The sequence below is a fragment of the Monodelphis domestica genome, chromosome 3 (genome assembly GCF_027887165.1).
Source record: "Monodelphis domestica isolate mMonDom1 chromosome 3, mMonDom1.pri, whole genome shotgun sequence".
Taxonomy (NCBI): Eukaryota; Metazoa; Chordata; class Mammalia; order Didelphimorphia; family Didelphidae; genus Monodelphis; species Monodelphis domestica.
The window spans coordinates 259,209,694-259,230,987 of record NC_077229.1 but is presented as its reverse complement, the minus strand read 5'-3'; the positions used below and the strand labels follow the sequence as shown (position 1 = coordinate 259,230,987).

The following is a 21,294-nucleotide window of genomic DNA, read 5'->3' as shown; positions in this document are numbered from 1 at the left end:
GAGAATGTGGGTTGCTGATGACATGTGGCTGTGAGTCATGGAATACCACAGTTCCTGATGAATGAGAGTTGAGGGTTGCCTGAAGGACAGTGTGAGGATGCATGATCAGAGGGAGTATACGGAAACCTTCCACCGAGATAAAGGATTGCTCAGGAGAAATCATCTAAAGGATATATCAAGGATCTCCTTGGTGGGTTAGTCAGATGATAATGAGAGGGAGGGATAAGTGATGAACAACAGCCTTTGGGCTCCATTGGCTTCCACATGTCAAGAGACTCAGAGAATGGCCTCTAGCTCTTTGGATAGGCCTACTGTGTAGAATTTTCAGGAAGGTTCAGATGAGACTTAGAGAGGGGAGAAATTGTATATATTCACAGATCTGGTGACATTGGACCATATGAGAAAACAAAGAAACTTCTATCTAATTTTTGATAACCTGTTACAGAAAACCTCTTTTAAATTCCTTTAAAGGCTTTCTAGTTGAGATTATATTTGCTTCCCTTTTCTAACATATCCCCTTGTTTCATGAATGGGTTTAAGTCCATGGTTTCTATACTTATATGGTAGGAGGTGCTGCTTTTATCCCCCCCTTTTGTGTTTTTGCTCCTGATTTTCCTACAGAATGGACTGTTCTACTCTTTTTTCTTCTTCATTTTTCTTCTTTTTTAAAACCCTTACCGTAAAATTACATATTAATCTTAAAATTGATACTAAGTATTGGTTCCAAGACAGAAGAATGGTGAAGATTTGGCAATTGGGGTTAAGTGACTTACCCAGAGTGACACAGCTAGGAACTGTCTAAGATCAGATTTGAAACTCGGACCTCCCATCTTCAAGCCTGGCTCTCTATCTACTGGGCCACCCAGCTGCTCCCCCCACTTTCTTCTTCAGATACAAAACTCCTTTCTATGCTTCAAGATCCAGATCAAACCTCAACTCTGACTCTCTGTCTGCCTTCCCTTGCTACTTTGGTACACAGTAATCTCTCCTTGCTCTACATATGTATATATATATATCTGTATATATCATCTATATATTATTTTTTTTTTCAAACCCTTACCTTCTGTCTTAGAACCAATACTCTGTATTGGTTCTGTTCTAAGGCAGAAGAGTGGTAAGGGCTAGGCAATGGGGGTTAAGTGACTTGCCCAGGGGCACACAGCTAGGAAATATCTGAGGCCAGATTTGAATCTAGGACCTGTTGTCTCAAACCCCAGAGCCACCCAGCTGCCCCCTCCATCTCTCTTCTCTCTCTCTCTCTCTCTCTCTCTCTCTCTCTCTCTCTCTCTCTCTCTCTCTCTCTCTCTCTCTCTCTCTGTCTCTGTCTCTCTGTCTCTCTCTGTCTCTCTATCTCTCTCTCTTTCTCTCTCTCTCTTTCTCTCTCTCTCTCTCTCTCCCTATCTATCTATCTATCTGTCTGTCTGTCTGTCTGTCTATCTTTATCTATCTATGTCTGAATCCATCATTGGGACACTTAATTATATTGTTTCATGTTGTTCTCTGATTGTTTTCTATAGATTTGATGTGTTAGGTTTGAAGAATTCATTAAGATCCCCTTGAGTTGAATAATCTTGCAGTTGGTTTTAGTTATTTTCTAAGCTATTAGGAGTTGGCCTCATTGCCATTGTTTCCTGTGTCTGTCTTGTCTCCTGGAGATATTTTAGACTCCTTGGATCAGAAGCACTATCTCATACTTCTGTGATATTTCCCACATCTTTGAACCCAGTGCTAGTTCTTGACAGAGTAGAGGCTTAACAAACACGTGTGATAGGTGGCCTTTATAGGTACAGGATGAAAAAAAGCAGCCATCACTGGGCTCCAGACATTCACATAATTAGGGCACAGTGTGGCCAATATACCAGGAGCCTGCTGATGCCCTACTTCCCTGCTTGTTATTGAGCTTGTTCCCAATGACAGGATAACAGAAGAGAAATCACTCCACAACTCATGTGAGGTTGTAAGACTCCTAGGGGGATCCCTAGTCTTGGAGCATATTAGCTCAGAAAGGATAGAGAATTTGTGGGAGATATAAATACATTTTGCATTAAAAATTCTGTTCTTCAGTGGAATGAAAGCTCTAGTAATGTGGTGTGGTAGCATGACTATTGGATGTAGAATCACACTTGAATTTGGGTCTTGACTTTTCTATTTCTATGCTTTATGACCTTAGGCACGATACTCAACTTAATCAAAACTTCAATCTCCTTATTTACAAAATGTTGCAAATGGTGATACATGAACTAGACATCTCACAGGGATGTTATAAGAATCAAATGAGATGAAAGAAAATGATTTTCAAAAATTGTAAGAGATTATATAGTTGTTGTTTTTTTTTATTTAGCACTATTTTGTTGTTGTTGTTGTTGATTAGTCACCTCTGACTCTTCATGACCCCATTTGGGTTTTTTCTTGGCAAAAATACTGAGGTAGTTTGCCATTTCCTTTTCCAGCTCATTTTATAGAGGGGCAAACAGGGTTCAGTGACTTGCCTCGGGGCCACCCATCAAGTAAGAATCTGAAATCAGATTTGAACACAGATCTCCTGACTTCAGGCCCAGCATTCTATCCACTGTGCTGCCTTACTGCCTCATTTAGCATTATACAGATGCATTATTATTTATTTATGCTTCACAAACATAAAGCACCTATGACATGAAAGCACTGTACTAGTATCTGGAAATTGGGGGGGGGGGGGAAAGATTTTCTAAAACATAGGCCCAATGTTGGGAAATCTTAGGATCTAATAAGAGGCAATAAAATATGTAACTGAGTATGGCAGAGGCAGAATGTGATCAGTGTAAAGAAGTGTTAAAAGCAAAATGTTAGTTATCTTTTTTTTTTCCAGAACCCTTACTTTCTAACTTGGAATTGATATTGACTATTGGTTCCAAGGCAGATTGGTAAGGGCCAGGCAATTGGGGTGAAGTGACTTGGCCCAGGGACAGACAAGCTAGGAAGTATCTGAAACCAGATTGGAACCCAGGACCTACCATCTCTGGACCTGGCTCTCTACTCACTTAGGCACCTCGCTGCCCCCAAATTTGACATGCTCGCCATGTCAAATATTGTGCCAAGGGCTGAGGGTACAAAGAAAACCAAAAACGTTGTCCCTAACCTTGAGGATCTCACATTCTAATGGAGAGGTACCAAGTAAATAATAAGTACCTGCAGGTCTGTGTGCTCAGAGATAGAGAAGAAGGTCATTTGAAAGAGGAAACCATTAGTAGCTGGAAGGGCTGGGAAATGACTCCTGTAAATAGGTGGGATTGCACTGAGTCTTGGAGGAATCCAGGGAAACAAAGAGGGGAGACAAGGGGAATAATGGGAGATGTCACTTCAGAGGAACTGCTAGTATGCCAGTGAGCTGGATCTTGAGTATGCATAGAGGGGAGGAAGGAATAAGAAGCCTGGAAAGGCAGGAAGGGGCTGGGATATGAAGAACTTTAAATGCCAAGCAAGAGATTTTACATTTGATCTCAGAAGTAATAGGGAGCTACTGGAGCTCATTGAGCAGGGAGGTGATATCCTCAGATTTAGAAAAAATCAAAGCAGCTGAGTAGAGAATGACTTAGAGTGGGGGGAGACTTGAGGCAGGGGACAGACCAGTTAGAAGTTTATTGCTTTTGCATTGCATGAAAGCACTGAGGAAGTGGGAGGAAAAGGAGAAAGAAAATTTGAAACCTAAAATGTCAGAAAACAATTGTCAAAAATTATTTCTATATGTAACTGAAAAAATTCATCCATTCATTCATTCATTTAAAAAACAATTGAGAGGGGCAGCTAGATGGCTCAATGGATTGAGAGCCAGGCCTAGAGATGGGAATTCATTGGGTCAAATATGGCCTCAGACACTTCTTAGCTGTGTGACCCTGAGAAAGTCACTTAGCCCCCTCATTGCCTAGCTGTTTCAACCCTTCTGCCTTGGCACCAATACACAGTTTTGATTTGAAGAGAGAAGGTAAGGATTCAGAAAAAAGGTAATTGGGAAGCATCTAACAAAAGAAATTAAAACATAAAAAAAAGAAGGTTTATATAGCAGTAGTCTTGGCAAGAGGTGATGAGGACCTGAAAGGGGTTGTGGCTGAATGAGAGGAAAGAAAAAACATGTATGGGAGGTTTTGGGGAGTGAGTTACTCAACATTTATGTCTATCTGTGCCAGGCTTTGTGCTAAAATGCTGCAGATTTAAAGAAAGGGTGAAAAACAATCAGCCCTCTCAAGGTTGCTCACACTTTGATAAGGGGAGACAACAGGAAAACAACTATGTTTAGGTAAGAGAGAAACAGGTAAACTGAAGACAACTTTAAAGGGGAAAGCACCAAGATTGTCACCTGGGAAAGGAATCTTACATAAGAAAGGACTTTAACTGAGGAAGGAAGCCAGAGAAGTCAGGAAGTGGAGATGAGAGAATAATAGACAGGAGACAGCTGAATCCTAGAGTGTGTGTGTGTGTGCGTGTGTGCGTGCACCTGCTTAGGCCATGATAGGCTAGGGCAGGGAGGAGAAGTAAAGGGTGAGAAGGCTGGAAAGATAGGAAAAAACCAAGTTATGATGGCATTTAAAGACTTAAGGAATTTATATTTAATCCTGGAAATAATAGGGTTCTATAAAGAGGTCTTATAAGGACTGGAACTCAGAAATGAAGAGGAGAATTTGCAAAGGGGATTTCTCCTAGTATGAATCAGAATACCATATCTATTAATACCAAGGACTTAATTTGCATGCCCAGAATTTCAGCTTATTCATGCTGTCACGATTAGGGAGGTAGGGGAGATGATCTATGGAGAAAAGAAGGCAGCAGCTGTTACCACTAGCCACAACCAGGTATTCCCACCTTTATTGCACATTAAGGGTGTCTGTAAGCATTCCACAAATTCAGGGAAAGCCTGAACATCTAGGCTGCTTTTGGTACTGGTTGGTGTAATTGCAGTGGCAGGACAATATGGGAGAGCAAGGAAAGCAGGTAATTCTTCTTTGTGGCAGGTCGGCTCAGGGATTTGGTTAAGAAGGGCATCACTATGCTGGAGAGTATAGAGGAAGGCAACAAGAATATTGAGGACTTTCAAATCATGCCATTTGAAGGAAAGGAGGATGTTTAGACAAGAAATGACATAAAATGGGAGTTATTATAGCTGTTACTGATCATTTGAAAGGCTATGTCATTGAAGGGGGATTGGACTTGTACTACAGAGTTCCAGGGGGCAGAATCAGGAGTAGTAAGTTTTTTTTTTCTCTATTCAACAAACATCTGTTTAGCATCTTTCATTTATAAAGTACTTGGTAAAGTCCTGGGAAAGATACAAAGATGAATAAAGCAATCCCTGCCCTGGAGGAGCTTACAGTCTTCCAGGGAAGAGAACATGTTCAAGAATAACAAGTTGATTTTACTTGCAGAAGGTCAAAACTAAACTATGTTAGCAAAGAATAGTGCAAAGCGTCTGACATTTGGAGTCAAAGGCCATTTTCAATTTTATTTTTATTTATTTCATTAAATATTTCTCCGTTACATGCAAAAAATGAATAATCATTTATTTTTATGTATTTTTTAATTCAAGAAGTGTTTATTAAGGAGTAATAAGTTGTAATACTTTAAGAAGACTGATTTCTTCTTGGCATAACAAAAAGCTTTCTAACAATTAGAGGCGTCTGTATTTAGATGTCTTCAAATAGAGGCTGGATGGGCACTTGTTGGGACTACTGTAAAGAGGGTTCTTGGCCAGGTAAAGATTGGATTTTGTGGCCTTTGATGTCCCTTCCAAATCATAGATTATGAACTTTTGGTTTTCTAGGTGGCTTCTTCAATGTGTTTGTATCTGCATTTTTCTGTGTTGTTCATGTATCTGTTGAAAATTTATGCATTAGGCAATGCTGCAAACTGCCTTTGGTCTTGGGAATAGAAATCACTAAAGGTTAGGTTTTGTTGACTCTCTCTCAGACTCAGTACTAGTTATGTCCCTGAGGAAGCCATCTGAGCCCTTAGTATTCTCTCAACTACTTTTGGATCAGAAGTCGTAGCATCCTCACATTAGGAGTGATTATTAAGCTCAGGCAGAACTTATAACACCTGTGCAAGCAGCAAAGCTCAGAGTGGGTAGCTGAGGTTCACCCATTTCCATTTTCTCAACAGCTATCAGAAATTTAATTTTTAAAAAGCCTATTAAAATGCCCTAGGAATAATATATAGGGGAAATTTGTGTAAATTGAATACCTAATAATAGAAAAATCTGGATATTCCCATGTTGAAAATATTGAGAATTTTTTTTAGCTTGGAGAGGAGAGCTCCTCTCCCCTACCCTCTCTTCTCCTTTCCTCTCCTCTCCTCTCTTTTCTTCCTGTTCAGTACTACTATTCTTGTACTTTTCAATTCAATTAAGTTCAATTAAGATGCATTTATTTATTAAGCACCAGTTATGTACAGAAAGAGTCAGACTACTCCTCTTTCTGTGTCCCCATGCTTAGAATGGTGTCTGGTACATAGTAAGTACCTAATACATTTTTTTGAGAAATAAAAGAATGTCAAATGATCAGCAGGGTTAAAATAGGTTCCAAGCAATCATCCAGTACCATTTTATAAGAGTAGTAATGACTTTCTATGCATCCAGGAACACGAACAGCCACTTGGTAAAGATGAACCATATGGCTCCATATCCTGGTCATTATATTCAATATACATTGCTTTACATTGTCCATAGTGAAGACCAAAAGTCAACCATCTAAGTTGTATGGATAGGCTGTATAAAGAAGGAGGGGAATGGGCAGAGAAATGGAGAGGGAGAAGAATGGGTATTGGGAAGAGTAATTGAGAAGGAGTTTGACAAAGGCCCTTGATGGCAGCCAGGAAAGGAAATAACAGAGGGAGAGATCTGCTTACATTTCTCTTTAAAGAGGAAAAAAAAAAAGCCATAATGATTTGTATGGAGTGACAAATCCACTTTTTAAAGTTTGTACAGCTTTGAAATACCTGTTTCTATCAAGTCCTATTCTTCAGTGTTAATATGAGGCCAGATATAATTCTGATTCTTATATGACAAAACCTCCCTCAGCTGGAGACAAGACCACATAACACACAGTTTTTGATTCTACAATGAAATAAAAATTCCTCATAGCATTCACTTCTGTAGAGATCCCTATTAAGACGAATCTGCCCTAAGCACCAGCCTCATGCATGTAGGTATTGAGTTCCTACTCTTTGTTAGTTTAATTTTAGTTCTATTCTTGTGTCTTTGCTGGCCATATCAAACTTCACTCCGGAGTCCTTACTCGTATAATGTCCATTCTCTTTGGAGGAAATTCACCCATACATAAAAATAGCATGAGCAAGAATAATCTCCTAATTGCCATGTAGAAAAATGTCAAAGCTGATTCACCATTAGATTATTTTGAAGGTCTCAGGCCTGCCCTTTTAGTGTGATTGGTTAATTTAATCCCTTGAAAATAATTTCTCCAGTTTCTCTACTGCTGCCTTTTCGAATTCACCAAGGTAGCAACAGTGGCTTGTGATGGGGAAGTACAAAGGAGGACACATTTATCATCTGCCTTGGTTCTTTATTTCTAGAGCAGGATTCTCCCTTTATTCTATATAGACTACATATTCTAAATACACAGTCTAGGTGGTGAGCAATAAGGTCATGTTTTCAAGAGTAAAATATTGCTCAGTCCTAGAAGAGTTGATTGACTTAATAAACACAACACACTCATCAAATCAGAGGAGAGAAATGGGAACTAGAAAACCAACATTGGTCTTTAAAATAAACAGATAGCACTGAAAAGTGTCCATATTACAAAAGCTTCTCAGAAACAATTGGGGAGATATTAGTGAAGTAAAGAAAGAGAATGAGGAGCAGATAATACGACAAAAAATACGTCAAACATGATAATGGGAGACCTGTCCCCAAAATATAATGGAAGTGAGGAATGCACATGGGAACATTGGGATGCGACAAAAAATGCAAAAAAAATGGCTTCTTTTCACCACAGAAGACAAAAATCTTGCTGCAAATAAAAATGCTCCTTAGTTTTTGTTCATTATAATCTTGTTCTAGCCACTCAGGTCATGGTTGTACTAAAATTCCACAGGCTGAATTCTTGTTTTCATGTATTATATATCTGAAGAAACCCTTAAAAACATGGGGTTTTTTTTCAGGCCTATTAACTTCTAGGAAATCTGAACTTTTAAAATCTTTTAATTTTTCCTATTCAGAATTTTCCTATTCAGAATTCAGAACCCAATCTAAATCTCATTAAAAAAATACCCTATGTTTTTTTCACAAATATGATTTGTTTTTAAGGTGGAGTGTAAGAACAGAAACATACAGATGATGCTCTGAACCTCTTCAGGCTCTGTTAGCCTACCCTTTCCTCATGTAAATAATATTGATTTAACTCTGTTCCATGGTGATCACCTTGGTGCAGAACACTATGTATGGCCTTTTGCCAGACTCTATTTGGTGACTGACCTTGGAGTGAAATTGTAATGTTTTTGACCATGAGACAGGAGTCCTTGCTCCTTTCCCCCCCTTCTATTTACATTTGCCTTTTAAAAGTACACTTCTCTTATTAGTTGATCTTCCTCTTTTTGTACTCTGAAACAAAATAATTTTTCCTTTCTTATTATATTCGATTATGAATATTTTCAAGACACAAACTGATTTCTTTTAAAAAAACATTAGTACAATAGATTGAGAGAATATGATAGAACTTATTTATGCAAATTTCAGTTGAACCTTTAACAGAATCAGTACTAATATATGGACAAAATGGAAAAAAGGTGGGCTGGATTATATGGTACAGTTAGGTGGATTAATAATAGATTGAATAGATCAGCTATGGAAGATTTATCAGAGGACACAAACAAGAAATCACATTGGATAGGCAAGCATAGTTGGATTATAATCAACATCTTTGGAGGGAATACATTGATGAGGTTCATAGAAATATGTTGAGTTGATTAATTAAATGAATATATCCCAAAAAAAATCAACAAACATTCCTTAGACACTTAATATATGTGAGAGACTCAAAAAAGTAGTAATTAAAAATATTTTTTAATTTTTTTCCAGATTTCTGGCAATACAATTTTTAATATTTATTTTCTGATATTTTGCAATCTATGTTCTCTCCCTCCCATGCTCTTCTCCCCAAGAAGGCACATAATATGATATCAGTTGTACATATATTATCACATAATACATATTTCCATGTATGTCACATTGGGGAAAAAAGATACATTACTTATACCAGAAGAAAATTCATGGAGAAAATAAAGTAAAGAATGATATTTCAATTTGCATTCAAACTCCATCTGTTTCTTCTATGGCAGTAGAAAAGTAGTGATTAATGGATGGTTATCAGTTTGAACCTAGTTCATGTTTCTAAAGGCTATCACTGGGCATGATCCTTGATCTTGTCCAATCCAACATTTATTCATTTGTTAAGGGAAGACAAAGAAAACATGGTTATTAAGTTGCACATGATCTAAAGTTAGGAGTCAAGAATCAAGATTCAAAAAAGAGACTAGAAGACTTTAATAAGGATAAATATTAAGTCTTATACTTTAAAAAATCCTTCCAAGTACAGGATGGAGGAAATATTGACTTAGTAGTTGCTCTGGATAAAACAACAACAACAAAAACAACACTAATAACTCACAGAGCTTTGAGTTGACTTCAAGCAGCTGGCTCAATATGAGTCAGCAGTATTACATGTCTGACCAAAAAAACTAATGCCATCTTAAGCTATGTTAGTAAAATTATAGCGTCTGGGAAGTGAAGGCAATAATCCTACTATACTCTGTGAAAGTCAGACTATGGGGTGCTATGTTGAATTTTGGACCACACATTTAAAAACAAAATTGGCAAGTTGGAAAGTATTTAGAGGAAGGTGGCCAAAATGGTGAGAAGTCTTGGAAACAAATCATATATAAGTATTGCATGAAAAAACTGAGATTTATCCCAGAGAGGAAGATGCTTAGGAGTAACTTGGTAACTGTCTTTAAATGGCTGAAACTTTCTTATTTAGATTAAGTATGCAATACTGAAAAGCAAAAGGATATAATAGTATAATAGTTGATAAATCTAATTACAGGGGTGAGATTTTACCATCTGACAAAAACTGCTGGGAAAATTAGAAATCAATTTGGGAGAATTTAAGCTTAGACTGGTGTCTCATACCATATATCATCATAAACTCCAAAAAGATACATAATTCATATTTAAATGCATCATATTTATGGGAGAGATATCATGGTTGTGGATAAGGGTAGAATTCTTGATCAAAGGACAGAAATGATCATAAAATATAAAATGAACAATTTCAGTTATATACACTTGAAAGTTTTTTGCATAAATAAAATAAATATGGTTAAAATTAGAAGGAAAAGTCTTAACTAGGGGAAAATACATGAAGTGTTTCTTACTAAAGTCTGAAATCAGATACAGAGTGCCCCAAAAGGCTTAATGCCATTTTAAGCAAGCTTAAAACTTGGGGCACCCTTTATCCATATAGGGAATTTGTATAAACATAAGAATAAAAAGCATTCCCCAATGAATATTGTCAAAGTATTTGACTGTATAATTTTCATAAGAAGAAATGAAAGCTAACAACAATCAAATCAACCCCTTCCCCCCAAACCTGGAAAGACTCATATGAACTGACACAAAGTGAAGTGAACAGAACCAGGATGATATATAGGACACTGAAACAGCAATATTGTACTACAATCAGTTATGAATGACAGCTATTCTCAGCAATCCAAGACAATTCAGAAGGACATATGATAAAAAATACTACCCATCTGCAGATAAATAACTGATAAAATTTGAATGCAGATTGAAGCAGATTTTTTTTAACTTTATGTTTCTAGGGGTCTTTTGCCACATGACTACTATGGAAATATGTTTTACATGACTGCACCTGTATAATCTCTATCAAATTGCTTGCCTCCTCAAGGAAAGGGTAGAGCAAGACCTAGTCAGGCTGGGTCTTATACACATGTATATCAGTACCTCAGTGGTACTGTATTTAAGGGGTTGTTTATTTGTATTGGAGTGGTTAAGACTTTCAGTATAGAGAGGAGGAAAGAATGGAGAGGAAAGTGGGGAAAAGGGGGTCCCTGTCTCTATCTAAAACCCTTTTCCCTCCCTCCTTGGGGAAATGGGGTGAACGGATAGGGAGAGGGAATTTATTGCGAGGGAAACCGAGCCTATCTCACATAGGATGCTTCAGTAACGGTGAAAGTTAGGTAGGGCAAGGAAGGAGAAAAGTTATTTATTGACTGTATTTGTGTCCTGAGCCTTTTAAAGCATAATTTAGATGTGTCACTTCCTTCTCCTCCTCTTGCCATACTAAGTCATCACAGAATTCCAGCTACAAGGTCTTCTTGACAAGGTGTGTCCTTTTCAAAATATGTGGTTTGGGACTATATAGCGATGAGTCATTATTATGTTATTCAAAAGACTTGGTTCAAGTTTAAGGGACTAAAGCTTACTAGCTGACCCTGAGTGGGACACTTAACCTCTGTCTATCTCTGTTTCCCCAACTATAAAATGGGGATGTATCTACTGCCTAGGGACCACACGAAACCAATAGAATATGATGCAAATGACAGCATCCATTGCTAAATTTGGGGTGCATACTCAGGTGTGTCATGAATCAAAAACTAACCTTCTGGAGCAGGTAGGTGGCTCATTGGATAGAGTCAGACCTAGAGAGGGGAGGTCCTGTTCCCTCTTAGCCTCAGACATTTCCCAGCTGGGTGACCCTGGACAAGTCACTTAACCCCCATTGCCTAGCCCTTACCACTCTCCTGCCTTGAAACCCATACCTAGTATTGATCCTAAGACAGAAGGCAAAATTTTGTATGTTCTTTTTTTTAAAAATAAAAATAAAATAATAAAAAAATAAAACATAGAAACATGGAATCAAAGAATCACAGAATCTCAGAGTTAGAAGCATCCTTAGAGAATATGTTGTCCAACCCAAATTTGAACCAAATGAGAATCCTCTAGACAATCCGATTCCACAAGATTTCACCTTGTGTAGAAAGGAATCTCGAAGAGATGAAAGGCAGAGGCTGGGGAGAACCATTGCCTCAGATTCTATACCTCCCTAAGGATGTCTTTGGACTTAAAAAACATCATTTTGAAAGAATTACAAAGTTGGGAGGAAATGTGGTACAGTAGAAAGAGTATTTGATTTGGAAGGAGACACATTTATTATTTTAGTCATTTTCAATCATGTCTGACTCTCTGTGACCCCATCTGGGGTTTTCTTGGCAAAGATACTAAAATGATTTCCCATTTTCTTCGCCAGCTTGTTTTATAGATGAGGAAACTGGGGCAAAGAAAGTTAAGCGACTTGCCCAGAGTCACACAGTCCCATTCATTTATTAAGTACACATTATGTGCCAGGTGGGGCAGCTAGGTGGCATAGTGGGTAGAATGACAGTTTTGAAGTCAGGAGGACTCATCTTCCAGAGTTCAAATCTGGCCTCAGACACTAGCCATGTGTCCCCAGCCAAGTTCCAAATACATGGTAACAGTTTATGAGAAAGGGAGAGTTTGTTCATTATCATTAACAAAAAAGGATCATCTATAATTAGCAAATTCATGAACATTCATTAGTTGTCTAAAGTAATTATACTCACTAGTGAGTAAATTTTTTTTGACAGAATAATGTGATGTTATACTCATGACCAAAAAAAAAAAAAGTCTTGACAGATTTTTTTTGTCCATCAGGAGGAATATAGAGATTCCCTGATGGAAAGTTAGAGGAAATATAATGTCATAATATGGCATATTTCTTCCTTTGCTTACATTCTGTCCTCCTCCCTTTCCGGTCCCCTCCTCCTCCTAGTTTTGAAAAGGAAATATAAATTTTTTTTTCTACACATAATTTTCCCTTTGGCAAGTTGCCATCAAACAGCCTGATCTCTGAAGGCCTCGTATAATTTAGTGGTTGCAGCTCCAGGATAGGATGCTTAGCATTTAACATAACACATTTTGAGGGGAGAGGCAGATTTCTGACTCATGGGGATATTTCACGATAACAGTTGACATGAGCAACCTTTGCACTGCTGACTTTCCAGACACAATTGGAATTCATGGAAATAACATATTTGAGGGGCTTTTATCTATGTTCCTCTGTGCTTGATGAGGCCAAACCAGGGCAAAAGCAAAGATGGAATTTGTATGTTTGAGTTTCTCACTTCTGGAACAATTTGTTTTTTCCTCCTTGCTGAGGAAAAGAAAAAGAAAATCTGAAAAATCCCATGGGTGTCTGATAAACACTAAATAACCTAATACCCATTATAGTTGAAGATAATATAACAAAATATGCTCTGGGCAACTGAAAATAAAATCCTATTACATTTACATGGTACTCTGCTGCAGATTTGATCAATAGATATGTTTGTTTTAAGGTAGACTTCTCATCCTTGGGATGATCTTGGGAGTGATACAATTCTGAATAATGGTGAGGTCTGGGTGTAGTTGCCCAAGAGTGGTGGAAGTGGAATGGATCTCATTGAAATCAAGAAAGATATCAGTTCGTAGAATGAAGTTTGGGGTCCTAAAAGATAATGGCAGGGTGGAGAAGCTTGTGAGTCTAGTCCTAAAGTTACTGAGGGAGTGAAAGAGTGACTCAGAGACTCAGAGAACTGCCCTTTGGGAGATGCAAATCGGCTACTCTTTTTTATATTTATGAGTCCTTTGGCACTAGGTTATGAAAGGGTTTTATTTTTTAAAGGAATACTTTTCTTCTCTCCTAATTCACTGAACTGCAAATCATGGGGTAAAAATATCTCCCTTTGAGCCATTGTTTTAAATAGCAGGAAAACATTTGGTTTTTTTAGAATTTTCTTTCATCTTTATTACTATTTTATACTCTTAGATAAAGACCCTAGGAGAAGTGTTTTCTTTAATTTTTTTTTAGTTTTATTTAAATGATTTAGAATAATTTTCCATGATTACAAGACTCATGTCCTTCCCTCCACTCCCCCACCCCCTCCCTTATCTGACACGAAATTCCACTGGGTTTAACATGTGCCTTCCATCAAGACCCTTTTCCTTTTTGCACTAGGGTGATAGAAGTGTTTCTTTTAAAAACAAATCATGAAACAAACCAAGAATTTTGCTTTCATTTGGAATAAAAATTAGATTTGAAGAGTCTTTATGTATGTATGGTTTCATAATAAGTGATTTATGTGTTTTGATAGGCATTCAAGGAAGGATGAACTAAATGTTAATAAATGTTTCTGAAATGATATAAATTTCTAATTGATTCTTTAAAAAAACAACAAAATAAAAGCAATTGGGAACACTTCTGAATCTAATAAAGATAACAGTACATTTGAACTCTTCAACTACTCTTTAAAGTGGATTAGACTTGGGGTAGGAAAAAATAGGGAAAGAATAAGAATGGACAGGTGTTAGGGTAAGTATGAGAAGTGAATATGGAGGGGATATGTGGAAAGGAGATAGAAAGAGAACCACCTTCCTCCCCATTCCTTGTATCAATAGAGGCAACATCAATAAGGGAGAACTCTCTTCCCCCAACCCCCATGTCCTTCTATAGCTCTGGTGTTTTTATAGCCTTCAGAGATAGGCAAGAAATTTAAAAAAAAGGAGTTTCTGATAGCCCCTCGTCCTTTGGAATGTGTTTTAACATGCCATTTGGCTTTCATTTTTATAAGAATCTCTGTGAAGGGATGGTGACAGGAGAAAAACTCAACAACCCAGACTTTACTTTCTTTTATGTTTTAGGTCGTCAGATCCCACCCTTGGACCCTCATGAAAATGGGAACAACGGAGCAATCAAGCTTGGGAAGCAGCCACCACAAACTAGCAGGCGATGTTGCTGACCCCATGGGATATCATCTGATGTACTTGAAGAACTCAATTCCCATTTTCTTGTGCACTGACAAAAGGACTTCCCACTCTTGGTGACTTAGTGCCTTGTTAAAAAAAAAAAAATCCCAGCTCTGCATTTTGAGAAATATTTAGACATCACAGCCAGAAAGTCTCCCTGGGAAAGGATTTTGCAGAAACTTTTGAAAAATCCTTAGTCATACTATTTATACTGATGGATTGGATTATACCAAATTCATTTTACCCTTCCCCCTCTCCTTTCATTCTCTCTCTTCTTTTTTACTGAGTGGGCAAAGGAAGACAGTGGGTGGATGACAAGTATATCTCGAGTTCTCGGTTAAACCCTCTCAAACTCAAGTTTTGTAAGAAAGAGGATGTGTTTTTGTTGGCTCAGTTTGTGTGGGGGATTCTGGGATGGTTCATTCCTCTCTGACTTCCTCTTGGCCTGGACCCACTGCAGGAGTCTTTTTGAGCCACTGCCTTGGCTGATAACCTAACCAGTCACCTGTGAAAGTTAACTAGTGAGGAGTTTCTATAGAGTGTTGGAGCTTTTAGCCTATTTTTTATTTTTAAATTTTAGATCAGCTCTAAAAAATGTTTTTAAAGAATAAATCGAATTTAGCCTGTACTTCACACATCTTCTGGAGAGAACAGAGAGTTGTTATTCAACTATCCCCCCAATTACAAACTAAAGAGAAATTCAATGGAAAAAAAGGGAAAGTTTATTTGAAAGAAAGAGAAAGAAAGGAAAGGAGATGGAAGGAACAAAAGAAAGGTAGGAAGAAAGGAAAATCTATTAGATTCCTGCTTTTCCCCACCCCATAGTTTAGCATTACAGATTTTAAGTTTCAGGTATATGTAGAATAGCAAACCTGAGAAAATTGCTACAAATGACTTGGGGTTGAGGGAAAAAAAAGTCTTTGAGGGGAAAAAAAAGACAGAAGGCATTTCTATGTAAGAATATATATGCCTGGAGACTAAGGGGGAACAAAGACTTTTATTAAAGAGGTACAACCTGCTTCATGTTGTCTTGACAGGCAAGGAGCTCAATGCACAGAGTATTTCCTTGCTAACAGAATCTGCCATGGCTTCTTCATCAAGGTTGAGAATTGAAGTAAAAGAAGCTGCAGACTAAACCACAGGGCAAGCTTCTGATGAGGGAAGCTTGGTTACATTACCAAGCAATTAGCCCGAGTAAGTGGCAGCTACTGAAGGTTTTTAGACCCTTAAAATTATTAGGGGGAAAAAAGGCATTTAGAAAAACAAAAAGACTCCTTGTGGACTCCCGCACATTCCTTCACGGCAGCACTCCATCGTATCTGCACAAAGAATAGGCCTTGGTATGACCTTCCTAAGCCAAGTTCCTTGGTTTCTTCTGTAACATAGAAGGACTTGAACAGCTTTTGTCTTTTCAGCTTTCAAAAGAGTGCTTGGATCCAGTGGAGGGCAGAAGTGAAGGTTGAGAGGGATAAGAAGAAAAGCTAGTTTTTCCCCAGTCCAAATCCTATTTGCATTCCAAGAGTCTTACCAATTAGATGATTGACCTCTTACCAAGGTTCAAATTAGGACAGGACTTTTAGAGCCTCTCATGTGCAGTATTCTTGGTAGGGGACAAGGGATTAAAGTTGGATGGAACCTTAGAAGTTCTTGAGACCAATACTCTTCAATTTTTAGATGATAAAAGGAAATCAAGTTAAGTAATTCACCCAAGGGTCACAGAGGTAGTAAGTAGAAGAGGTGGGTTTTGAACCCAGGCCTTTTGCCTTTAAATCCAATTGTCTTTTTACCATATTGTGAGGACCTCCCACCCCTCCAATGTTTACTCAGGCACCATGAAGTCAAGGAAAATTGTTCTCATTTTTCCCTTCCATGAATACCTTAGTTATGGTTTAGGGAATAATCATATCAACTACAGAACTAGAGAATGTGAGAACTGGTGCAGAGCTTTAGGGAGCATTTACCCCAGCCACTTTGTTTTAGAAAGGAAGGTTTAGAAAGGATAAGCGATTTGTCCAAGGCTATATAATTATTTCATATCAGAGCTAGGAGAGAAATTAATTCTTAGCTAAATACTTGGAGTTTTTAAGACTTGGGGAACAAACAGTACAACCATTCCCAAGTCCCTGTTCTCTGATCCTTTTTTTTCCTGGGTTGAAGAACTAAGAAGTTATAGAAGCTTTCACTGAGGGACCAACATGGATCTCATGCCACGCCATATTTTGTGATGAAAAAAGGCTGTATAGGAAACAAGAATCAAGGGAGTACACAAAACCAAACTGATAATAAAGATCTTTTGGAATAAAAAAGATTATTACATACCATGCACACAGCCAGTTTCATTCTCCAATTATATTTTAGAGTTGATAGAAGTGGTTTGTTAGTTTTTGAATCTTGGTGTCTGGAAATACTCTAGCCATTCTACATGTCTTGGTACGGGATTGAATCTCAGTTATTTCAGACAGAAGAAAGCATCCCCCCCCCCAAATAGTAAAGAGAGATTCTGCCTCTCTAGGGAAGGACTTTATGGTATTCCCTACATTGTCCATTATCAGCACTGAATTTACTTGTGGGCTTGACACAGATCTGCACATCCTTCTGGAAGTAAATAGTTTGATAATAGAAACTGAAGTCATTTCTCTCTGGTGGACATGCAAATCTATGAGCCTTTCCTTGTCCAACACAAAAACTGAGTCAGTGTCTAAACTGAGCAGGGAGTGGAGCAGAGAAGGTAAGGAATCATTTCCATGTGTCACACAGCTGGGGAATTACACTGGACAAATTCTAACACAAAGAAGGCTAATGCTGGTGGTAGAACACGAATAGTACCCCCCACTGCCACCGCCACCCCCCCCCCAAAAAAAAAAACCATCAATGGATCCAGGGCTTGCTTCAGAAGGGAACAGGTCGAAAGGTGATTGTCTTTACCTCTTGAGTATGATTTCTTTCTATCAGAAGCTGTCTTAGGGGAGAAAAGCCATCATGATCACTTAAAGAATCAGTGAGGAGTTGATAGAGCATGACTGAGCAAAACACATTTACATGTTTATTGAGCTTCTCTGGAAAGTACCAAGGCCCTTTTGAGGAGTCAGGATTTTTCATGAGAGTTGTTAAAAATAAAAATAAAAAAGCAGGTAGCCTGAGTTAACATATAAACTGTAACCGCAGTATATAACGAGTGACCTTATAAAACAGTGTGCCTCCAAACTCTGGCCAGAGAATCAGAGGTAACATAACACCATTTTAATCATTCCCTCAACTTTTCTTCTTCCCTCCCACTTTCACTCCCTCCTCTCTTCCCTCCTTCCTTTTTCCTCTTCTCTCCCTCCATTCCCTTCTCTCGCCTTTCCTTCTTTTTCCTTCCTTCCTTCCTTCCTTCCTTCCTTCCTTCCTTCCTTCCTTCCTTCCTTCCTTCCTTCCTTCCTTCCTTCCTTCCTTCCTTCCTTCCTTCCTTCCTTCCTTCCTTCCTTCCTTCCTTCCTTCCTTCCTTCCTTCCTTCCTTCCCTTTCTTCCACCATTCCTTTTTTCCATTTTTTCTCCCTACCCCATCTCTATCTCTTTGTGTGTGTGTGTGTGTGTGTGTGTGTGTGTGTGTGTATATGTATATATACACACATATATAAATATGATTTCACATTTCTTAAACTGACATGTATACCTTTCATTGGCTGAGTATGGCTTACAGATATCTAGTGTACATTGTAAATATGAAATTTTATAGGCCCCCTTTCACATTTAAGGACAGAAAGGCCAAAGATAGGAAGTAGTGACATGCAAGAAGGTGATATAGATATCTTGTTGACTTGCCTTTTTTTTTCTCTTTAAAATGGTACATTAATGATACTAAGCTTGCATTTTCCATTCAGGCTTCAATATTTTGAGGGTCCAAAATTAGCCATTCTTTCACAGGGGTTTTGGAGTTGTGCCCCAAAGAGGATGAATCTCATTCCCTACAGGGTATATGCCCAGGTGTCAGTCTGTCAGCTAGCATTTATTAAATGTCAATTACATGCCTAGGACCGTGTTAAGGGCTCGGGGCATGGGTGAGATGCTTCCTTCAGGCATAATGCTATGACATGTGACAGCTGAAAACAAGCCTCTGCTGCCCACTCCCCACTTTACATGGCTCTCCAAGGAGCAGGGCAAGTTGGGCAATAGGTTAACTTGTGAATGAGAAAGCTCTGACATGGATGCAGACTTATGAAGTATTCTGGTGATATATGTTTACTATTTTAACCCTTTTAAAAACCAGACCCAGTGTTCCAATGTCAGCATGATGTTTTGTGGTGTGTGTTGTGCTTTTGTGTTTTTGTAAAAAGCTTTGACTGGGCTGGACCCAGTTCCTGCGTAGAGGGAATGCTTTTACTATGTTAGGACTTTCATTAGCGGGTAGTGCATTCCCAACTTCTCCCTACAAAAATCTTCAAATTCCAACAATGACAACAAAACTGTACCTGTTATTTTGTGTTAACATATACTGATTCATACTAATAAATATTTTAAGTATTACCAAATGTTGTCATCTTTTAGAATTCCAGTTATTTTCATTTTTGGTAACTCTTCTTTTCTGTTTTACAATCAATACCAAGGATAGATTCTAAGAGAGGCAAGGGTTAGGTATTTGGGGTTAAGTGACTTGCCCAGGGTCCCATAGCTAGGAAGTATCTGAGGTCCTCCTAACTGTAAGAATTTAAAAATTTAGGTTTTTATGTTAATATGAGAATTCTATAGTAATATCGTGGTTGCTGATTTAAAGATATTATAACAAGTCAAAATAACGTTTAGTAACTTTATTTACAAAAACATGGAAAGAGTGAAAGTGGGAAAATGTAAGAAGGAGGGAGAGAATTATCTAGCCTATCAATCTAAGTGCTGCTCCAGTGTGGGACTTAGCCCCAGCAGGGCTCGATAATCTTCAGCCAGAGAACCAGGTGGTATCTTCAGCAAGGGTTCCACCAACCCAGTCTCCTCCAGGAAAGGAAGGCCCACTAATTACCCAGCTCACTGGTACAGAATCTAGAGAAAAGTCCAGAAAGAGAAGTCACAAGACGAAGTCCAAAGACGAAATACTCCAAGTCCAAGATCCAAGCCGAAGGTCTTCTGGACAGGAAGTTCAGGATTTTTTATAGTCCATTTTCCACATCACTTCCTGTCCCTTCCTCTACTTTACAAGAATCAATCACAGTCTTTCAATTTGCCTAGTACTGCCCAAGGGGTGGTCAATGGCCTCTGGAATTGCCATCTATTCTGGCAAGTGACTTGTGAACTCTCTTACTTAGTGACTAGTAAGGGTACTTTAAGTTTTTGGTTGATTAATTTAAAAATTGCTAATTGATAGACAAAGGAAGTTTGATTCACTCTTCACACAACACCAGACCTGACTTTTTATCCACAGTGCAATCTAACTTAGTTTTAAGTACTTGTTTTAGTACCACTATAATACCAGTTTTATGTACTTGGCTTGATTACTGTTGTCAAAATGAGGACTGTTAAAATCAATTTAATACAATTAATTCAACAAATATTTATAGTTTACTGATTTGTTACTTATTAATATATGCAAGACACTGGTACTGTGCTGTTAGATAGATATGTGAGACCAGGGAAGGGAAAGGTTAGAACAAATAACCACTGGGCACAGAACTCCAGTTTTCAACTAGCAGAGATCACCTCAGTAAGATGCTTTATAAGCATTAACTTACAAAAACAACTCATATGATACTCCTTATCTCTAGACAAATTTTTTTCAGCCCTCAGATTATTGGGTCAGTGAGTACATACAAAAGAGGGAGGTAAACAATAATTCTACAAGCCTAGTTTGTCCCAGGCACAGTGCTTGGTGGTAGAGAAGATGCAAGATTTAGATAAGAAGATTTAGATAAGCCATGAGCCCTGCTGTCAAGAAGGTTAGAGTCCAATAGCTATCATTTGTTCTGTGAAATATTGTAAAGTACAATATATGATAAGAGCACGAGAGGGGTACAAAGTTCTATATGAAATATACAGAGAGAAAGGTCATTAGGAAATGGGGTTCTCAGAGAAGGATTTCTTAAAAAGGTAATATTTGGATTAGGTTTTAAAGGTAGCAATTAAATAGGAACTGGAAAGAACTTTTCATGCATCAAGAAGAGCATGAGAAAAAAAAAAGTAAGAGATTGGGAAACTGGAGTATATACAATTAAGGAATGTGTGCTGGAACTAGCTTGAACCAGCTCAAGAGAGCAAACTGTTAAGTTTTCCTTGTGAGCAATTACACTTTAGAAACGGGCAAATGAAGGGGCGGCTGGGTGGCTCAGTGAATTGAGAGCCAAGCCTCGAAATGGGAGGTCCTGGGTTCCAATGTGACCTCAGACACTTTCTAGCTGGGTGACCCCTGGGCAAGTCCATTGCCTAGCCTTTACCACTCTTCCTTGGAACCAATACAGAGTATTGAT

At 38.2% G+C, this 21,294-nt stretch overlaps 1 protein-coding gene across 3 annotated transcripts in view; it reads left to right on the top strand.

The window, feature by feature from the left end:
- The window catches only part of RAB31 (RAB31, member RAS oncogene family), a 261,556-nt gene extending 242,182 nt beyond the window's left edge, over positions 1-19,374 (top strand). For all 3 annotated transcript variants that reach the window (XM_007487716.3, XM_007487713.3, XM_056823652.1), the window contains one exon: positions 14,759-19,374. In XM_007487716.3, the coding sequence (XP_007487778.1) occupies positions 14,759-14,856 (98 nt within the window). In that variant the 3' untranslated portion in view covers positions 14,857-19,374. The remainder of the gene's footprint in view (positions 1-14,758) is intronic.
- The last annotated feature ends 1,920 nt before the right edge of the window (positions 19,375-21,294 follow it).